The sequence below is a fragment of the Oncorhynchus clarkii genome, chromosome 18, assembly GCF_045791955.1.
Source record: "Oncorhynchus clarkii lewisi isolate Uvic-CL-2024 chromosome 18, UVic_Ocla_1.0, whole genome shotgun sequence".
Lineage (NCBI taxonomy): Eukaryota > Metazoa > Chordata > Actinopteri > Salmoniformes > Salmonidae > Oncorhynchus > Oncorhynchus clarkii.
In genome coordinates this window covers 69,460,914-69,479,173 of record NC_092164.1, presented here as the reverse complement: position 1 = coordinate 69,479,173, position 18,260 = coordinate 69,460,914, and the positions used below count along the sequence as shown (strand labels likewise).

At 45.5% G+C, this 18,260-nt stretch overlaps 1 protein-coding gene across 2 annotated transcripts in view; it reads right to left on the bottom strand.

The window, feature by feature from the left end:
• Window positions 1-4: 4 nt before the first annotated feature.
• LOC139373879 (protein FAM91A1) overlaps window positions 5-18,260 on the bottom strand; it is a 101,588-nt gene continuing 83,332 nt past the window's right edge. The window contains exons 19-22 of one of the 2 annotated variants that reach the window (XM_071114975.1): window positions 12,911-13,009; window positions 6,954-7,077; window positions 6,608-6,677; window positions 5-1,198 (exon numbers count right to left, since the gene is read on the bottom strand). In XM_071114975.1, coding sequence (XP_070971076.1) covers window positions 1,010-1,198; window positions 6,608-6,677; window positions 6,954-7,077; window positions 12,911-13,009 — 482 coding nt within the window. In that variant the 3' untranslated portion in view covers window positions 5-1,009. The remainder of the gene's footprint in view (window positions 1,199-6,607; window positions 6,678-6,953; window positions 7,078-12,910; window positions 13,010-18,260) is intronic. The other variant, XM_071114974.1, reaches the window with a different exon arrangement.

Here is an 18,260-nt window from a genome sequence, read left to right as displayed (position 1 = left end):
TCATAGGACAATACGAGGAAGAGGGGGAGTGGTTGGTTCTGATCATAGGACGATACGAGGAGGAGGAAGAAGGGATGGGTTGGTTCTGATCAGAGGACAATATGAGGAAGAGGGGTTGGTTCTGATCATAGGACAATATGAGGAAGAGGAGGAGTGGTTGGTTCTGATCATGGGACAATATGAGGAAGAGGAGGAGGGGTTGGTTCTGATCATAGGACAATATGAGGAAGAGGAGGAGGATTTGGGTTGGTTCTGATCATAGGACAATATGACGAGGAGGGGTTTCGGTTGGTTCTGATCATAGGACAATACGAGGAAGAGGAGGAGGGGTTGGTTCTGATCATTGGACAAAACGAGGAAGAGGAGGGGGGGTTGGGTTGGTTCTGATCATAGGACAATACGACGAGGAGGGTGAGGGGTTTCGGTTGGTTCTGATTATAGGACAATACGAGGAAGAGGAGGAGGGGTTGGTTCTGATCATTGGACAAAACGAGGAAGAGGAGGGAGGTTGGGTTGGTTCTGATCATAGGACAATATGAGGAGGAGGGAAAGTCCATCAGAAACACGTACTTAAGGTGGCAAAACACATTGGTCTTTCTGCAGGGCTGAGATGTGGAGGGGTCTATAAGGTCTGGTCTTTCTGCAGGGCTGAGATGTGGAGGGGTCTATAAGGTCTGGTCTTTCTGCAGGGCTGAGATGTGGAGGGGTCTATAAGGTCTGGTCTTTCTGCAGGGCTGAGATGTGGAGGGGTCTATAAGGTCTGGTCTTTCTGCAGGGCTGAGATGTGGAGGGGTCTATAAGGTCTGGTCTTTCTTCAGGGCTGAGATGTGGAGGGGTCTATAAGGTCTGGTCTTTCTGCAGGGCTGAGATGTGGAGGGGTCTATAAGGTCTGGTCTTTCTGCAGGGCTGAGATGTGGAGGGGTCTATAAGGTCTGGTCTTTCTGCAGGGCTGAGATGTGGAGGGGTCTATAAGGTCTGGTCTTTCTGCAGGGCTGAGATGTGGAGGGGTCTATAAGGTCTGGTCTTTCTGCAGGGCTGAGATGTGGAGAGGTGGAGGTGCTCGCCCACTCCACTCCCTCAGCTGTCCATCCTTGAAGATGAGGTTGAGAGCGGGCAGCGGAACACCAGACTCGGCCGGGGGCTGGCTGAGAGGACCGGACACTCCACTGTCAGGGTCGGGCTGACCCTGGCTGCCATCCTATAGGACACACAGGTCAGGGGTCAAAGGTCAGTTGTGTATAATACAGTACAGGGTCGTGTTCATTAGGCACCAAGCGGAAGAAAATGGATTGAAAGGGCAGGAATTGTCCAATAACAAATACCTGGAATTGTGCAATATGAAATTCAAATGTAAATGTACAGTTGGAAAACATTTAATAACATTTCCTGTTGTGTACCCAGGTACTTTCAAGTTTATTTTTGTATTGTTTTATTTAACTAGGCAAGTCAGTCAAGAACAAATTCTTCTTTACATTGACGGTCTACCAAACGGCAAAAGGCCTCAAAGCGGGGAAGGGATTAAAAATATTAGGACAACACACACATCACGACAAGAGAGACACCACAACACTACATAAAGAGAGACCTAAGACAACAACATAGCACTGCAGAAACACATGACAACACAGCATGGTAGCAACACAACATGACAACAACATGGTAGCAACACAACATAACAACAACATGGTAGCAACACAACATAACAACAACATGGCAGCAACACATGACAACAGCATGGTAGCAACACAACATAACAACAACATGGTAGCAACACAACATAACAACAACATGGTAGCAACACAACATGACAACAACATGGCAGCAACACATGACAACACAGCATGGTAGCAACACAACATGACAACAACATGGTAGCAACACAACATAACAACAACATGGTAGCAACACAACATGACAACAACATGGTAGCAACACAACATGACAACAACATGGAAGCAACACAACATGACAACAACATGGTAGCAACACAACATGACAACAACATGGTAGCAACACAACATGACAACAACATGGAAGCAACACAACATGACAACAACGTGGTAGCAACACAACGTGGTAGCAACACAACATGGTAGCAACACAAAACATGGTAGCAACACAACATGACAACAACATGGTAGCAACACAACATGACAACAACGTGGTAGCAACACAACGTGGTAGCAACACAACATGGTAGCAACACAACATGGTAGCAACACAACATGACAACAACATGGAAGCAACACAACATGACAACAACGTGGTAGCAACACAACATGGTAGCAACACAACATGACAACAACATGGAAGCAACACAACATGACAACAACATGGAAGCAACACAACATGGTAGCAACACAAAACATGGTACACAGACAACAGCACAAAGGGCAGGAAGGCAGAGACAACAATACATCACACAAAGCAGCCACAACTGTCAGTAAGAGTGTCCACGACTGAGTCTTTGAATGAAGAGGTTGAAATAAAACTGTCCAGTTTGAGTGTTTTTTTCAGCCGCCAGTCGCTAGTTGCAGCGAACTGAAAAGAGGAACGACCCAGGGATGTTTCTGCTTTGGGGACCTTTAACAGAATGTGACTGGCAGAACGGGTGTTGTATGTGGAGGATGAGGGCTGCAGTAGGTATCTCAGATAGAGGGGAGTGAACGGGTGTTGTATGTGGAGGATGAGGGCTGCAGTAGGTATCTCAGATAGAGGGGAGTGAACGGGTGTTGTATGTGGAGGATGAGGGCTGCAGTAGGTATCTCAGATAGAGGGGAGTGAACGGGTGTTGTATGTGGAGGATGAGGGCTGCAGTAGGTATCTCAGATAGAGGGGAGTGAGGCCTAAGAGGGTTTTATAAATAAGCATCAACCAGTGGCTCTTGCGACTGGTATACAGAGATGACCAGTTTACAGAGGAGTAGAGAGTACAGTGATGATGAAAATTACAGGCCTCTCTCATCTTTTTATTTGCGAGAACTTGAACAATTGGTGGCTGACTAAATACTTTTTTGCCATTAAATGTAATATCAAGGTAGTATCCCTAATGGCACCCTATTCCCTATATAGTGCACTACCCTAATGGCACCCTATTCCTTAAATAGTGCACTACCCTAATGGCACCCTATTCCCTATATAGTGCACTACCCTAATGGCACCCTATTCCTTAAATAGTGCACTACCTTGACCAGGCACCCTATTCCTTAAATAGTGCACTACCCTAATGGCACCCTATTCCCTATATAGTGTACTACCTTGACCAGGCACCCTATTCCTTAAATAGTGCACTACCTTGACCAGGCACCCTATTCCTTAAATAGTGCACTACCCTAATGGCACCCTATTCCTTAAATAGTGCACTACCCTAATGGCACCCTATTCCTTAAATAGTGCACTACCTTGACCAGGCACCCTATTCCTTAAATAGTGCACTACCCTAATGGCACCCTATTCCCTATATAGTGCACTACCCTAATGGCACCCTATTCCTTAAATAGTGCACTACCCTAATGGCACCCTATTCCTTAAATAGTGCACTACCCTAATGGCACCCTATTCCTTAAATAGTGCACTACCCTAATGGCACCCTATTCCTTAAATAGTGCACTACCTTGACCAGGCACCCTATTCCTTAAATAGTGCACTACCCTAATGGCACCCTATTCCCTATATAGTGCACTACCCTAATGGCACCCTATTCCTTAAATAGTGCACTACCCTAATGGCACCCTATTCCTTAAATAGTGCACTACCCTAATGGCACCCTATTCCTTAAATAGTGCACTACCCTAATGGCACCCTATTCCTTAAATAGTGCACTACCTTGACCAGGCACCCTATTCCTTAAATAGTGCACTACCCTAATGGCACCCTATTCCCTATATAGTGCACTACCCTAATGGCACCCTATTCCTTAAATAGTGCACTACCTTGACCAGGCACCCTATTCCTTAAATAGTGCACTACCCTAATGGCACCCTATTCCTTAAATAGTGCACTACCCTAATGGCACCCTATTCCTTAAATAGTGCACTACCCTAATGGCACCCTATTCCTTAAATAGTGCACTACCCTAATGGCACCCTATTCCTTAAATAGTGCACTACCCTAATGGCACCCTATTCCTTAAATAGTGCACTACCTTGACCAGGCACCCTATTCCCTATATAGTGCACTACCCTAATGGCACCCTATTCCTTAAATAGTGCACTACCTTGACCAGGCACCCTATTCCTTAAATAGTGCACTACCCTAATGGCACCCTATTCCTTAAATAGTGCACTACCCTAATGGCACCCTATTCCCTATATAGTGCACTACCCTAATGGCACCCTATTCCCTATATAGTGCACTACCCTAATGGCACCCTATTCCTTAAATAGTGCACTACCCTAATGGCACCCTATTCCCTATATAGTGCACAACCCTAATGGCACCCTATTCCTTAAATAGTGCACTACCCTAATGGCACCCTATTCCCTATATAGTGCACTACCTTAATGGCACCCTATTCCCTATATAGTGCACTACCCTAATGGCACCCTATTCCTTAAATAGTGCACTACCCTAATGGCACCCTATTCCCTATATAGTGCACTACCCTAATGGCACCCTATTCCTTAAATAGTGCACTACCTTGACCAGGCACCCTATTCCTTAAATAGTGCACTACCCTAATGGCACCCTATTCCCTATATAGTGCACTACCCTAATGGCACCCTATTCCCTATATAGTGCACTACCCTAATGGCACCCTATTCCCTATATAGTGCACTACCCTAATGGCACCCTATTCCTTAAATAGTGCACTACCCTAATGGCACCCTATTCCCTATATAGTGCACTACCCTAATGGCACCCTATTCCTTAAATAGTGCACTACCTTGACCAGGCACCCTATTCCTTAAATAGTGCACTACCCTAATGGCGCCCTATTCCTTAAATAGTGCACTACCCTAATGGCACCCTATTCCCTATATAGTGCACTACCTTAATGGCACCCTATTCCCTATATAGTGCACTACCCTAATGGCACCCTATTCCTTAAATAGTGCACTACCCTAATGGCACCCTATTCCCTATATAGTGCACTACCCTAATGGCACCCTATTCCTTAAATAGTGCACTACCCTAATGGCACCCTATTCCCTATATAGTGCACTACCCTAATGGCACCCTATTCCTTAAATAGTGCACTACCCTAATGGCACCCTATTCCTTAAATAGTGCACTACCCTAATGGCACCCTATTCATTAAATAGTGCACTACCCTAATGGCACCCTATTCCTTAAATAGTGCACTACCTTGACCAGGCACCCTATTCCTTAAATAGTGCACTACCCTAATGGCACCCTATTCCCTATATAGTGCACTACCTTGACCAGGCACCCTATTCCCTATATAGTGCTCTACCTTGACCAGGCACCCTATTCCCTATATAGTGCACTACCCTAATGGCACCCTATTCCTTAAATAGTGCACTACCCTAATGGCACCCTATTCCTTAAATAGTGCACTACCTTGACCAGGCACCCTATTCCTTAAATAGTGCACTACCCTAATGGCACCCTATTCCCTATATAGTGCACTACCTTGACCAGGCACCCTATTCCCTATATAGTGCTCTACCTTGACCAGGCACCCTATTCCCTATATAGTGCACTACCATTGAGCAGGGCCTATAGGGTGCCATTAGCACAGCAGCCTATCAGAGCCCATAGAGTGCCATTAGGACAACAGCCTATCAGGGCCCATAGGGTGCCATTAGGACAGCAGCCTATCAGAGCCCATAGGGTGCCATTAGGACAGCAGCCTATCAGAGCCCGTAGGGTGCCATTAGGACAGAAGCCTATCAGAGCCCATAGGGTGCCATTAGGACAGCCACCTATCAGAGCCCATAGGGTTCAATTAGGGCAGCAGCCTATCAGAGCCCATAGGGTGCCAATACAGACCAGTCATATCATTACAGATCACTCTGATGGCCAGGACCTAATACAGACCAGTCATATCATTACAGATCACTGATGACCAGGACCTAATACAGACCAGTCATATCATTACAGATCACTCTGATGACCAGGGCCTAATACAGACCAGTCATATCACTACAGATCACTCTGATGACCAGGACCTAATACAGACCAGTCATATCATTACAGATCACTCTGATGGCCAGGACCTAATACAGACCAGTCATATCATTACAGATCACTCTGATGGCCAGGACCTAATACAGACCAGTCATATCATTACAGATCACTCTGATGACCAGGACCTAATACAGACCAGTCATATCATTACAGATCACTCTGATGACCAGGACCTAATACAGACCAGTCATATCACTACAGATCACTCTGATGACCAGGACCTAATACAGACCAGTCATATCAGGGTTATTGGCTGGGTGAGGTACAGAACATGGAAGTAATGAAACCAGCCATACTTATTTTTATGTGGGGGATGTCTGTCTAGACTTGAGTGTTATTTCAAAGGGAAACAAAGTGTTCTGATTGTCATTATGCGACTGGCTGGTTTGATAGGAGCGCTCTTCAAGTGGCAATGAGGCAGAATAGAACAGAACACACAGAGAGAGACCTTTTACCTGGAACGACTGAACAAAACTCAGGACCTTCAATGACAGTGTTCGGCTGGAATGAAGTAAGTCTTGAAGGCTGAAACAACACAGAATTACACCGTCAACTTTCGTTCTTAAAAAATAACAATAGTAGTAAATAATAATAAAATATATGCCATTTAGCAGACGGTTTTATCCTGAGCGACTTATGCATTTATTTTACATATGAGTGGTCCAGGGAAACAAACCCACTAGCCTGGAGTTAACATCGCCATACTATACCAACTGAGCTACAAAGGACCGCTTAGAAATGAACACTTCTCCCATTTCCCACCCAAGACAACAACGAAACCTCATTCTTTTCCTCCAGTACCTGTCTTTGCTACAGAGGCCGTGCGAGGCGATCTTTCGGCATATTTTGCGGTTGAGCTCGGAGCTGAAGAGAGGCATCCCAAAGCACAGCTCTAGAGGGACCCAGTCATCTTCTGTCAATGGCACTGCAGGGGGGTACAAAACATTACATCTTTAAACGGGCAAGGGGGAGCATGATGACGTCATCAAACGGAGACACAGAGGAGAGAGAAGTCATATAGAATGGAAAGCGAGAGTATAATAATACATGCAAATATAACTTTATGATCTATGCCAAGGATGGACATTCCCATTTGACATAACCTCACAGTAACACAGACAAGTGTGCAGTCGTACTCGCCCCTATTTAAAAGAAATGGAATGGTGTCAGGAATAGGTTAGAAAGTCCCTCAGGCCATACTTGCATTAATCCAATGCTTTTGGAAAGCACGAGTGTACAATTCTGGAGAAGGGCAGAGAATCAGAACACTTCCAAAGAGACTAATATCCACACTATCGAACTACTCAGAATGGGGTATCCACACTATCATACTACTCAGAATGAGGTATCCACACTATCACTATCGAACTACTCAGAATGGGGTATCTACCTATCATACTACTCAGAATGGGGTATCCACACTATCATACTACTCAGAATGGGGTATCCACACTATCACACTACTCAGAATGGGGTATCTACACTATCATACTACTCAGAATGGGGTATCAAACTATCATACTACTCAGAATGGGGTATCAACCTATCAAACTACTCAGAATGGGGTATCCACACTATCATACTACTCAGAATGGGGTATCAACCTATCATACTACTCAGAATGGGGTATCAACCTATCATACTACTCAGAATGGGGTATCCACACTATCACTATCGAACTACTCAGAATGGGGTATCCACACTATCGAACTACTCAGAATGGGGTATCCACACTATCGAACTACTCAGAATGGGGTATCCACACTATCATACTACTCAGAATGGGGTATCCACCTATCATACTACTCAGAATGGGGTATTCACACAATCACTATCATACTACTCAGAATGGGGTATCCACACTGTCATACTACTCAGAATGGGGTATCCACACTATCATACTACTCAGAATGGGGTATCCACACTATCATACTACTCAGAATGGGGTATTCACACAATCACTATCATACTACTCAGAATGGGGTATCCACCTATCATACTACTCAGAATGGGGTATTCAAACAATCACTATCATACTACTCAGAATGGGGTATCCACACTGTCATACTACTCAGAATGGGGTATCCACACTATCATACTACTCAGAATGGGGTATCCACACTATCGAACTACTCAGAATGGGGTATCCACACTATCGAACTACTCAGAATGGGGTATCCACACTATCATACTACTCAGAATGGGGTATCCACACTATCATACTACTCAGAATGGGGTATCCACACTATCATACTACTCAGAATGGGGTACCCACATTATCGAACTACTCAGAATGGGGTATCCACACTATCATACTACTCAGAATGGGGTATCCACACTATCGAACTACTCAGAATGGGGTATCCACACTATCATACTACTCAGAAAGGGGTATCCACACTATCATACTACTCAGAATAGGGTATCCACACTATTGAACTACTCAGAATGGGGTATCCACACTATCATACTACTCAGAATGGGGTATCCACACTATCGAACTACTCAGAATGGGGTATCCACACTATCATACTACTCAGAATGGGGTATCCACACTATCATACTACTCAGAATGGGGTATCCACACTACCATACTACTCAGAATGGGGTATCCACACTACCATACTACTCAGAATGGGGTATCCACACTATCATACTACTCAGAATGGGGTATCCACACTACCATACTACTCAGAATGGGGTATCCACACTATTGAACTACTCAGAATGGGGTATCCACACTATTGAACTACTCAGAATAGGGTATCCACACTACCATACTACTCAGAATGGGGTATCCACACTATCACTATCATACTACTCAGAATGGGGTATCCACACTATCACCATCATACTACTCAGAATGGGGTATCCACACTATCACTATCATACTACTCAGAATGGGGTATCCACACTATCATACTACTCAGAATGGGGTATCCACACTATCACACTACTCAGAATGGGGTATCCACACTATCATACTACTCAGAATGGGGTATCCACACTATCACTATCATACTACTCAGAATGGGGTATCCACACTATCATACTACTCAGAATGGGGTATCCACACTATCATACTACTCAGAATGGGGTATCCACACTATCATACTACTCAGAATGGGGTATCCACACTATCATAATACTCAGAATGGGGTATCCACACTATCACTATCATACTACTCAGAATGGGGTATCCACACTATCATACTACTCAGAATGGGGTATCCACACTATCATACTACTCAGAATGGGGTATCCACACTATCATAATACTCAGAATAGGGTATTCACACTATCATACTACTCAGAATAGGGTATCAACACTATCATACTACTCAGAATAGGGTATCCACACTATCACTATCATACTACTCAGAATAGGGTATCAACACTATCATACTACTCAGAATGGGGTATCCACACTATCACTATCATACTACTCAGAATGGGGTATCCACACTATCACTATCATAATACTCAGAATAGGGTATCCACACTATCACTATCATACTACTCAGAATAGGGTATCCACACTATCACTATCATACTACTCAGAATAGGGTATCCACAGTATCATACTACTCAGAATAGGGTATCCACCTATCATACTACTCAGAATGGGGTATCCACACTATCATACTACTCAGAATGGGGTATCCACACTATCATACTACTCAGAATGGGGTATCCACACTATCATATTACTCAGAATGGGGTATCCACACTATCATACTACTCAGAATGGGGTATCCACCTACCATACTACTCAGAATGGGGTATCCAAACTATCATACTACTCAGAATGGGGTATCCACCTACCATACTACTCAGAATGGGGTATCCACACTATCACTATCATACTACTCAGAATGGGGTATCAACACTATCATACTACTCAGAATAGGGTATCAACACTATCATACTACTCAGAATAGGGTATCCACAATATCATACTACTCAGAATGGGGTATCCACACTATCATACTACTCAGAATGGGGTATCCACACTATCACACTACTCAGAATAGGGTATCCACACTACCATACTACTCAGAATAGGGTATCCACACTATCATACTACTCAGAATAGGGTATCCACACTATCATACTACTCAGAATGGGGTATCCACACTATCATACTACTCAGAATGGGGTATCCACACTATCACACTACTCAGAATGGGGTATCCACACTATTATACTACTCAGAATATGGTATCCACACTATCACACTACTCAGAATATGGTATCCACACTATCATACTACTCAGAATGGGGTATCCACACTATCATACTACTCAGAATGGGGTATCCACACTATCATACTACTCAGAATGGGGTATCTACCTATCATACTACTCAGAATGGGGTATCTACCTATCATACTACTCAGAATGGGGTATCCACACTATCACTATCATACTACTCAGAATGGGGTATCCACACTACCATACTACTCAGAATGGGGTATCCACACTACCATGCTACTCAGAATGGGGTATCCACACTACCATACTACTCAGAATGGGGTATCCACACTATCATACTACTCAGAATATGGTATCCACACTATCACACTACTCAGAATGGGGTATCCACACTATCACTATCATACTACTCAGAATGGGGTATCCACACTATCACTATCGAACTACTCAGAATAGGGTATCAACACTATTACTATCATACTACTCAGAATGGGGTATCCACACTATCATACTACTCAGAATGGGGTATCCACACTATCATACTACTCAGAATGGGGTATCCACACTATCACTATCGAACTACTCAGAATGGGGTATCCACACTATTGAACTACTCAGAATAGGGTATCCACACTATCATACTACTCAGAATAGGGTATCCACACTATCATACTACTCAGAATGGGGTATCCACACTATCACACAACTCAGAATGGGGCAATGCCTGAGTCCCAGATGGAACCCTATACTGGTGTGAATAGGCCCCTAGGGGCCCTGGTCAAAGGTAGTGCCCTATGTAAGGGAATAGAGTGCCATTTGGTATACTGCCATGTATTAGACCTACATTTTAAGTGGTAAGCTAGTTGTATGAACGTTGGAACATAGTAAAGGGTTAGGGTTAGCACTCCCCCTACAGTATTGCCTCACGCTGAGCAGCACTCCCCCTACTGTATTACCTCACGCTGCACCTCCCCCTACTGTATTACCTCACGCTGAGCAGCACTCCCCCTACTGTATTCCCTCACGCTGCACCTCCCCCTACTGTATTACCTCACGCTGAGCAGCACTCCCCCTACTGTATTCCCTCACGCTGCACCTCCCCCTACTGTATTACCTCACGCTGAGCAGCACTCCCCCTACTGTATTACCTCACGCTGAGCAGCACTCCCCCTACTGTATTACCTCACGCTGAGTAGCTCTCCCCCTACTGTATTACCTCACGCTGAGCAGCACTCCCCCTACTGTATTACCTCACGCTGAGCAGCTCTCCCCCTACTGTATTACCTCACGCTGAGCAGCACTCCCCCTACTGTGTTACCTCACGCTGAGCAGGACTCCCCCTACTGTATTACATCACGCCGAGCAGCACTCCCCCTACTGTATTACCTCACGCTGAGAACTGCTCCCCCTACTGTATTACCTCACGCTGAGCAGCATTCCCCCTACTGTATTACCTCACGCTGAGCAGCATTCCCCCTACTGTATTAAATCACGCTGAGCAGCACTCCCCTTACTGTATTACCTCACGCTGAGAACTGCTCCCCCAACTGTATTACCTCACGCTGAGCAGCACTCCCCCTACTGTATTACCTCACGCTGAGCAGCACTCCCTCTACTGTATTAACTCACACTGAGCAGCACTCCCCCTACTGTATTACCTCACATTGTACCTCCCCCTACTGTATTACCTCACGCTGAGAACTGCTCCCCCAACTGTATTACCTCACGCTGAGCAGCACTCCCCCTACTGTATTACCTCACGCTGAGCAGCATTCCCCCTACTGTATTACCTCACGCTGAGCAGCACTCCCCCTACTGTATTACCTCACGCTGAGCAGCACTCCCCCTACTGTATTACCTCACGCTGCACCTCCCCCTACTGTATTATCTCACGCTGAGCAGCACTCCCTCTACTGTATTAACTCACGCTGAGCAGCACTCCCCCTACTGTATTACCTCCCACTCCCCCTACTGTATTACCTCATGCTGAGCAGCACTACCGCTACTGTATTACCTCACGCTGAGCAGCACTCCCCCTACTGTATTACCTCACGCTGAGCAGCACTCCCTCTACTGTATAACCTCACACTGGACCTCTCCATTCACTAAACCTACACAGCCTGTATTTATTAACGTATCATGTTACAATATTGAAGTCAGGCAACATACGTGATGTGAAAGGGAAAAATCTGAAAGTTGGAGTTGCTTCAGCCCAAATAATGGCGGACATTTTGATTTCAATACATTTTGCATCGTTTTTTTTACATGGTTGTGCCATATTTCTGTGCATACTTTCCGTTGAAGCTTTTCATTGATGCTTCAAAATATGTACAAACGGAGTACGCATCTGTGTAACACACTCCAACCCTCCGGTGCTCCACTTCGCGTGCTCGGAGAACAGTAGCGCGCATTTTGAGAAACACCCCTACTGTCATGTCCCTTCTGCTGCTTGCTTTCCTTCTCCTTCTCCAAAAAGTAGTGCACTACATAGGGAATAGGGTGCTATTTCAGATCGCCCCCTAGTTTGAGTAGACTGTACTATACCTTCTGCCGCTTGCTTTCCTCCATTGTTGTCCTCTGTGACCAGCTCAAAGGACTCCGTGCTGCTGTTGGCCTCCAACCCACCTCCCAGATGACTGTCTCCTGTATAGACAATATCAAATCATTATACACTGAGTGTACAAAACATTAGGAACACCTGCGCTTTCCCTGACAGACTGACCAGGTGAAAGCTATGATCCCTTATTGATGTCACCTGTTAAATCCACTTCAATCAGTGTAGATGAAGGGGAGGAGTCAGGTTAAAGGTTACTAAACCTTGACACATGGATTGTATCTGTGTCATTCAGAGGGTGAATGGGCAAGACAAAAGATTTGTGTCTTTGAGGGGGTTATGGTAGTAGTGCTGCTGGGTTTTTCACGTTCAACAGTTTCCTGTGTGTATTAACAATGGTCCAACGCCCTGGTCAGTCCCTAGACATTGTCACTTCCTGGTTTGAGTGGCTATAGGAAGTGGGTGTGTCCAAGTCTAAGGAGGGGCATTTTGACAGGAGAGAGGTGGGAAAATAAAACATATGTTAGTTGGAAAGCCTAGTTTTCTTTGATGCTGGACAGGTGAGACTTGAGTTGGAGCATTACTAAAAAGAGGTTTACCTTCCTGTGTCTGACACCAGGAGAGAACAACGTTTTGGAAGGCTATTTCAACGGCCTGTTTTCCTTCCTGTGTCTGACACCAGGAGAGAACAACGTTTTGGAAGGCTATTTCCACGGCCTGTTGATTCTTTTTGCGGTCTTTGGCTTCATGGATTTCCTTTGGATAAGACCGATCCATATTTCCTTTGGATAAGACCTACCCATATTTCCTTTGGATAAGACATACCCATATTTCCTTTGGATAAGACCTATCCATATATCCTTTGTTTAAGACCTATCCATATTTCCTTTGGATAAGACCTTCCATATTTCCTTTGGATAAGACCTACCCATATTTGCTTTGTTTAAGACCTATCCATATTTCCTTTGGATAAGACCTACCCATATTTGCTTTGTTTAAGACCTATCAATGTTTATATCCCAGGACAAATTAGCTAGCAACAGCAAGCTAGCTAAATAGGACAAATTAACGTTAGCTAGCAGGTGCAAGCTAATATTATGAGCTAATACGTGTTTAAGGATTTTCAACCTGTCACCAAATTAATGTAATTGGTTCAGAGTTTGTTTTGATATTTTAACCTGCGTGTCGTGATCGCGTTTGGTGTAGAGGGGTAAAATACATTTATGCACGATAGCGTAACACGGAACCCAAACCGGCTGCCCGCGTGCGCCATCGTGCATAAGACACCAGTCCACAGCTTTGTGCGCAGCTTGACAGCATGTTGCATGAGTTGTCCACTGTTTGCTCAAATTCTGTTGGACGTACTACTCCTGCATGTCACTGCATCATAACAACTGATGAGGTCCTCATAAAGAAGAACGCTTCCTGAGTATGTTTGCCAAAGTAGGAGTTCATAGACAGGTCAAAGACACGTTGAGTAACGGCAAGGTCAGACGATCTACATCCCCCTTGGGTTTCTCAACTGTAGTGCTTGTGAAGAAAAAGGATGGAGGAACAAGGTTTTGCATTGATTACAGAGGCTTCAATGCAAAGACCCCAAATTGAGGAAATACTAGAGTCTTTACAACAGTATTCAGCACAATCAACCTCAAGAGTGGATACTGCCAGCGTCCTGAAGACACCATGTATTACTCCAGAGGCCTTATCTGAGTTCCTCATTCTTCCCTTCGGTTCGAAAATTCTGGTTCCTAAGGCTCATGGGGAATAGCCCTTGAAGATGTGAAGGGGAAGTGTTGCTTTGTGTGCATTGATGACATTGTGTTGTAGTCCCGCTCAGAGCAACAACACCTGGAAAACCTGACAGCTGTGTTCAGCAGGTTGCACAAAGCCGAGCGTGAACCTGAAGAAGTGTAACCAGAGGAACATTTCCTTCTTAGGCCATGTGGTGTCCACTGAGGGCATCGTGACCCAGGTAAAAAAAAAAAGAAGAAGGTTGAGGCTGTCCAGTGTTGTCCAACACCTCAGTCGGTCAAGGGCGTGGTTTCTAGGTATGACAGGATGGTATCATTGTTTCATCCCTCACTACGCAGACCACTCTGCTCCCCTCAATACTCTGAAGAAGAATGATGTGTCTTGGGCATCAGAATCCCAGAAGAGGACTTGAAGGAGACCAAAGCATCAGGGCTCTTCTACCTGGCCTGTAAAGTACAAACAGATTCCAGTGACATCGGGCTTGGTGCTGTTTTGAAACAAGCGATTGATGGCGGTGAGTGAGTTATTGCCTCTGGATCAAGATTGCTGAACTCTGCTGAGAAGAATTACTCTGTCTCTGAGCGAGAGTGCCTAGCAACTCATTTGGGCGGTGGAAAAGAGGCTGTCTTTCCTTGAAGGGAGGACATTCAAGGTCGTTACTGAACATTAAGCCCTGGCCTGGGTGTTCAACCATCCAACAGTCACAAATGCTCACTCCCCGTGGACTGGTCTGACAAAGCTTCAGCTCAGCAGTACGATCCTGAGCTGCAGACCATAATGGAGGAAGTCCAGGGTGGAGGGGAAAGAAGTGGACGCATCAACTATGGCTTTGAAAATGGGTATCTATACCGGGTCATCCCTGTTGGACAGGGAGGTCAGAAGTCACCCTGCCTAACACCTCGGATAGAGCCCCTCTCACCAATAACCACCATTAAAATCTTAGCTACAGTATAATGACAAACTATAATGACTCATCATCCTCTCCTAATCTGGCCAGAACTCTGATTCATTTTACAGCAGGTTTGCAAATCACAAAAATAAATACAATTACATTCTAGTATAGTTAAAGGTGCAAAATGCAGAAATTGCTCCGCCATTTCCTGGTTGCTAAAATTCTACTAGTTCGCCTAATTTCAGTTTGTTACAAAACAAGCTGTCATTGTGGAGAGAATCATTGTACCATCGTAACCGCTGTGAAATATCTTGACCGTAAACAATGTATTTGTATTGTCAGCTGTTTGAAGCTGGTGTACAAAACATACAGTAAAAGCCACAAAAACTAAACGGGGAGCATAGAAATAGAGCACATAGAACAGATATACGCTTCTTAGGCTCACTTTCAATGAGAATGACAGATCTATAACTCACATTTCTATGTTAATTTTGTTGGGTCGCCCATAACGTTACATATTGCAGCTTTATATCCTCCAAGCCAAAACCATCCCTCTCCACCTCCCCTCCCAGTTTTTTTCCCCCCTTAACTAACCCCAGCCCAGCCAAGCTTGTCCCAATCTCCCATCCTTGCCCACCCTTACCCACCCCAGCCAAGCATGTCCCAATCTCCCATCCTTACCCACCGGAGCCAAGCTTGTCCCAACCTCCTATCCCTGCCCACCCTTACCCACCCCAGCCAAGCTTGTCCGAACCTCCCATCCTTACCCACCCCAGCCAAGCTTGTCCCAACCTCCCATCCTTGCCCACCCTTACCCACGGGAAACAAGATTGTCCCAACCTCCCATTCTTGCCCACCCTTACCCACGGGAAACAAGCTTGTCCCAACCTCCCATCCTTGCCCACCGGAGCCAAGCTTGTCCCAACCTCCCATCCTTACCCACCCCAGCCAAGCTTGTCCCAACCCTCCCACCCTTGCCCACCGGAGCCAAGCTTGTCCCAAACTCCCATCCCTGCCCACCCTTACCCACGGGAAACAAGCTTGTACCAACCTCCCATCCTTGCCCACGGGAAACAAGCATGTACCAACCTCCCATCCTTGCCCACTGGAGCTAAGCTTGTCCCAACCTCCCATCCTTGCCCACTGGAGCCAAGCATGTACCAACCTCCCATCCTTGCCCACCTAAGTCAAGCTTGTCCCAACCTCCCATCCTTGCCCACCTAAGTCAAGCTTGTTCAAATCAAATCAAATACAATTTTATTTGTCACATACACATGGTTAGCAGATGTTAATGCGAGTGTAGCGAAATGCTTGTGCTTCTAGTTCTGACAATGCAGTAATAACAAGTAATCTAACTAACAATTCCAAAACTACTGTCTTGTACACAGTGTAAGGGGATAAAGAATATGTACATAAGGATATATGAATGAGTGATGGTACAGAGCAGCATAGGCAAGATACAGTAGATGGTATCGAGTACAGTATGTACAAATGAGATGAGTATGTAAACAAAGTGGCATAGTTTAAAGTGGCTAGTGATACATGTATTACATAAGGATACAGTCGATGATATAGAGTACAGTATATACGTATGCATATGAGATGAATAATGTAGGGTAAGTAACATTATATAAGGTAGCATTGTTTAAAGTGGCTAGTGATATATTTACATCATTTCCCATCAATTCCCATTATTAAAGTGGCTGGAGTTGAGTCAGTGTCAGTGTGTTGGCAGCAGCCACTCAGTGTTAGTGGTGGCTGTTTAACAGTCTGATGGCCTTGAGATAGAAGCTGTTTTTCAGTCTCTCGGTCCCAGCTTTGATGCACCTGTACTGACCTCGCCTTCTGGATGATAGCGGGGTGAACAGGCAGTGGCTCGGGTGGTTGATGTCCTTGATGATCTTTATGGCCTTCCTGTGACATCGGGTGGTGTAGGTGTCCTGGAGGGCAGGTAGTTTGCCCCCGGTGATGCGTTGTGCAGACCTCACTACCCTCTGGAGAGCCTTACAGTTGAGGGCGGTGCAGTTGCCATACCAGGCGGTGATACAGCCCGCCAGGATGCTCTCGATTGTGCATCTGTAGAAGTTTGTGAGTGCTTTTGGTGACAAGCCGAATTTCTTCAGCCTCCTAAGGTTGAAGAGGCGCTGCTGCGCCTTCTTCACGATGCTGTCTGTGTGAGTGGACCAATTCAGTTTGTCTGTGATGTGTATGCCGAGGAACTTAAAACTTGCTACCCTCTCCACTACTGTTCCATCGATGTGGATAGGGGGGTGTTCCCTCTGCTGTTTCCTGAAGTCCACAATCATCTCCTTAGTTTTGTTGACGTTGAGTGTGAGGTTATTTTCCTGACACCACACTCCGAGGGCCCTCACCTCCTCCCTGTAGGCCGTCTCGTCGTTGTTGGTAATCAAGCCTACCACTGTTGTGTCGTCCGCAAACTTGATGATTGAGTTGGAGGCGTGCGTGGCCACGCAGTCGTGGGTGAACAGGGAGTACAGGAGAGGGCTCAGAACGCACCCTTGTGGGGCCCCAGTGTTGAGGATCAGCGGGGAGGAGATGTTGTTGCCTACCCTCACCACCTGGGGGCGGCCCGTCAGGAAGTCCAGTACCCAGTTGCACAGGGCGGGGTCGAGACCCAGGGTCTCGAGCTTGATGACGAGCTTGGAGGGTACTATGGTGTTGGATGCCGAGCTGTA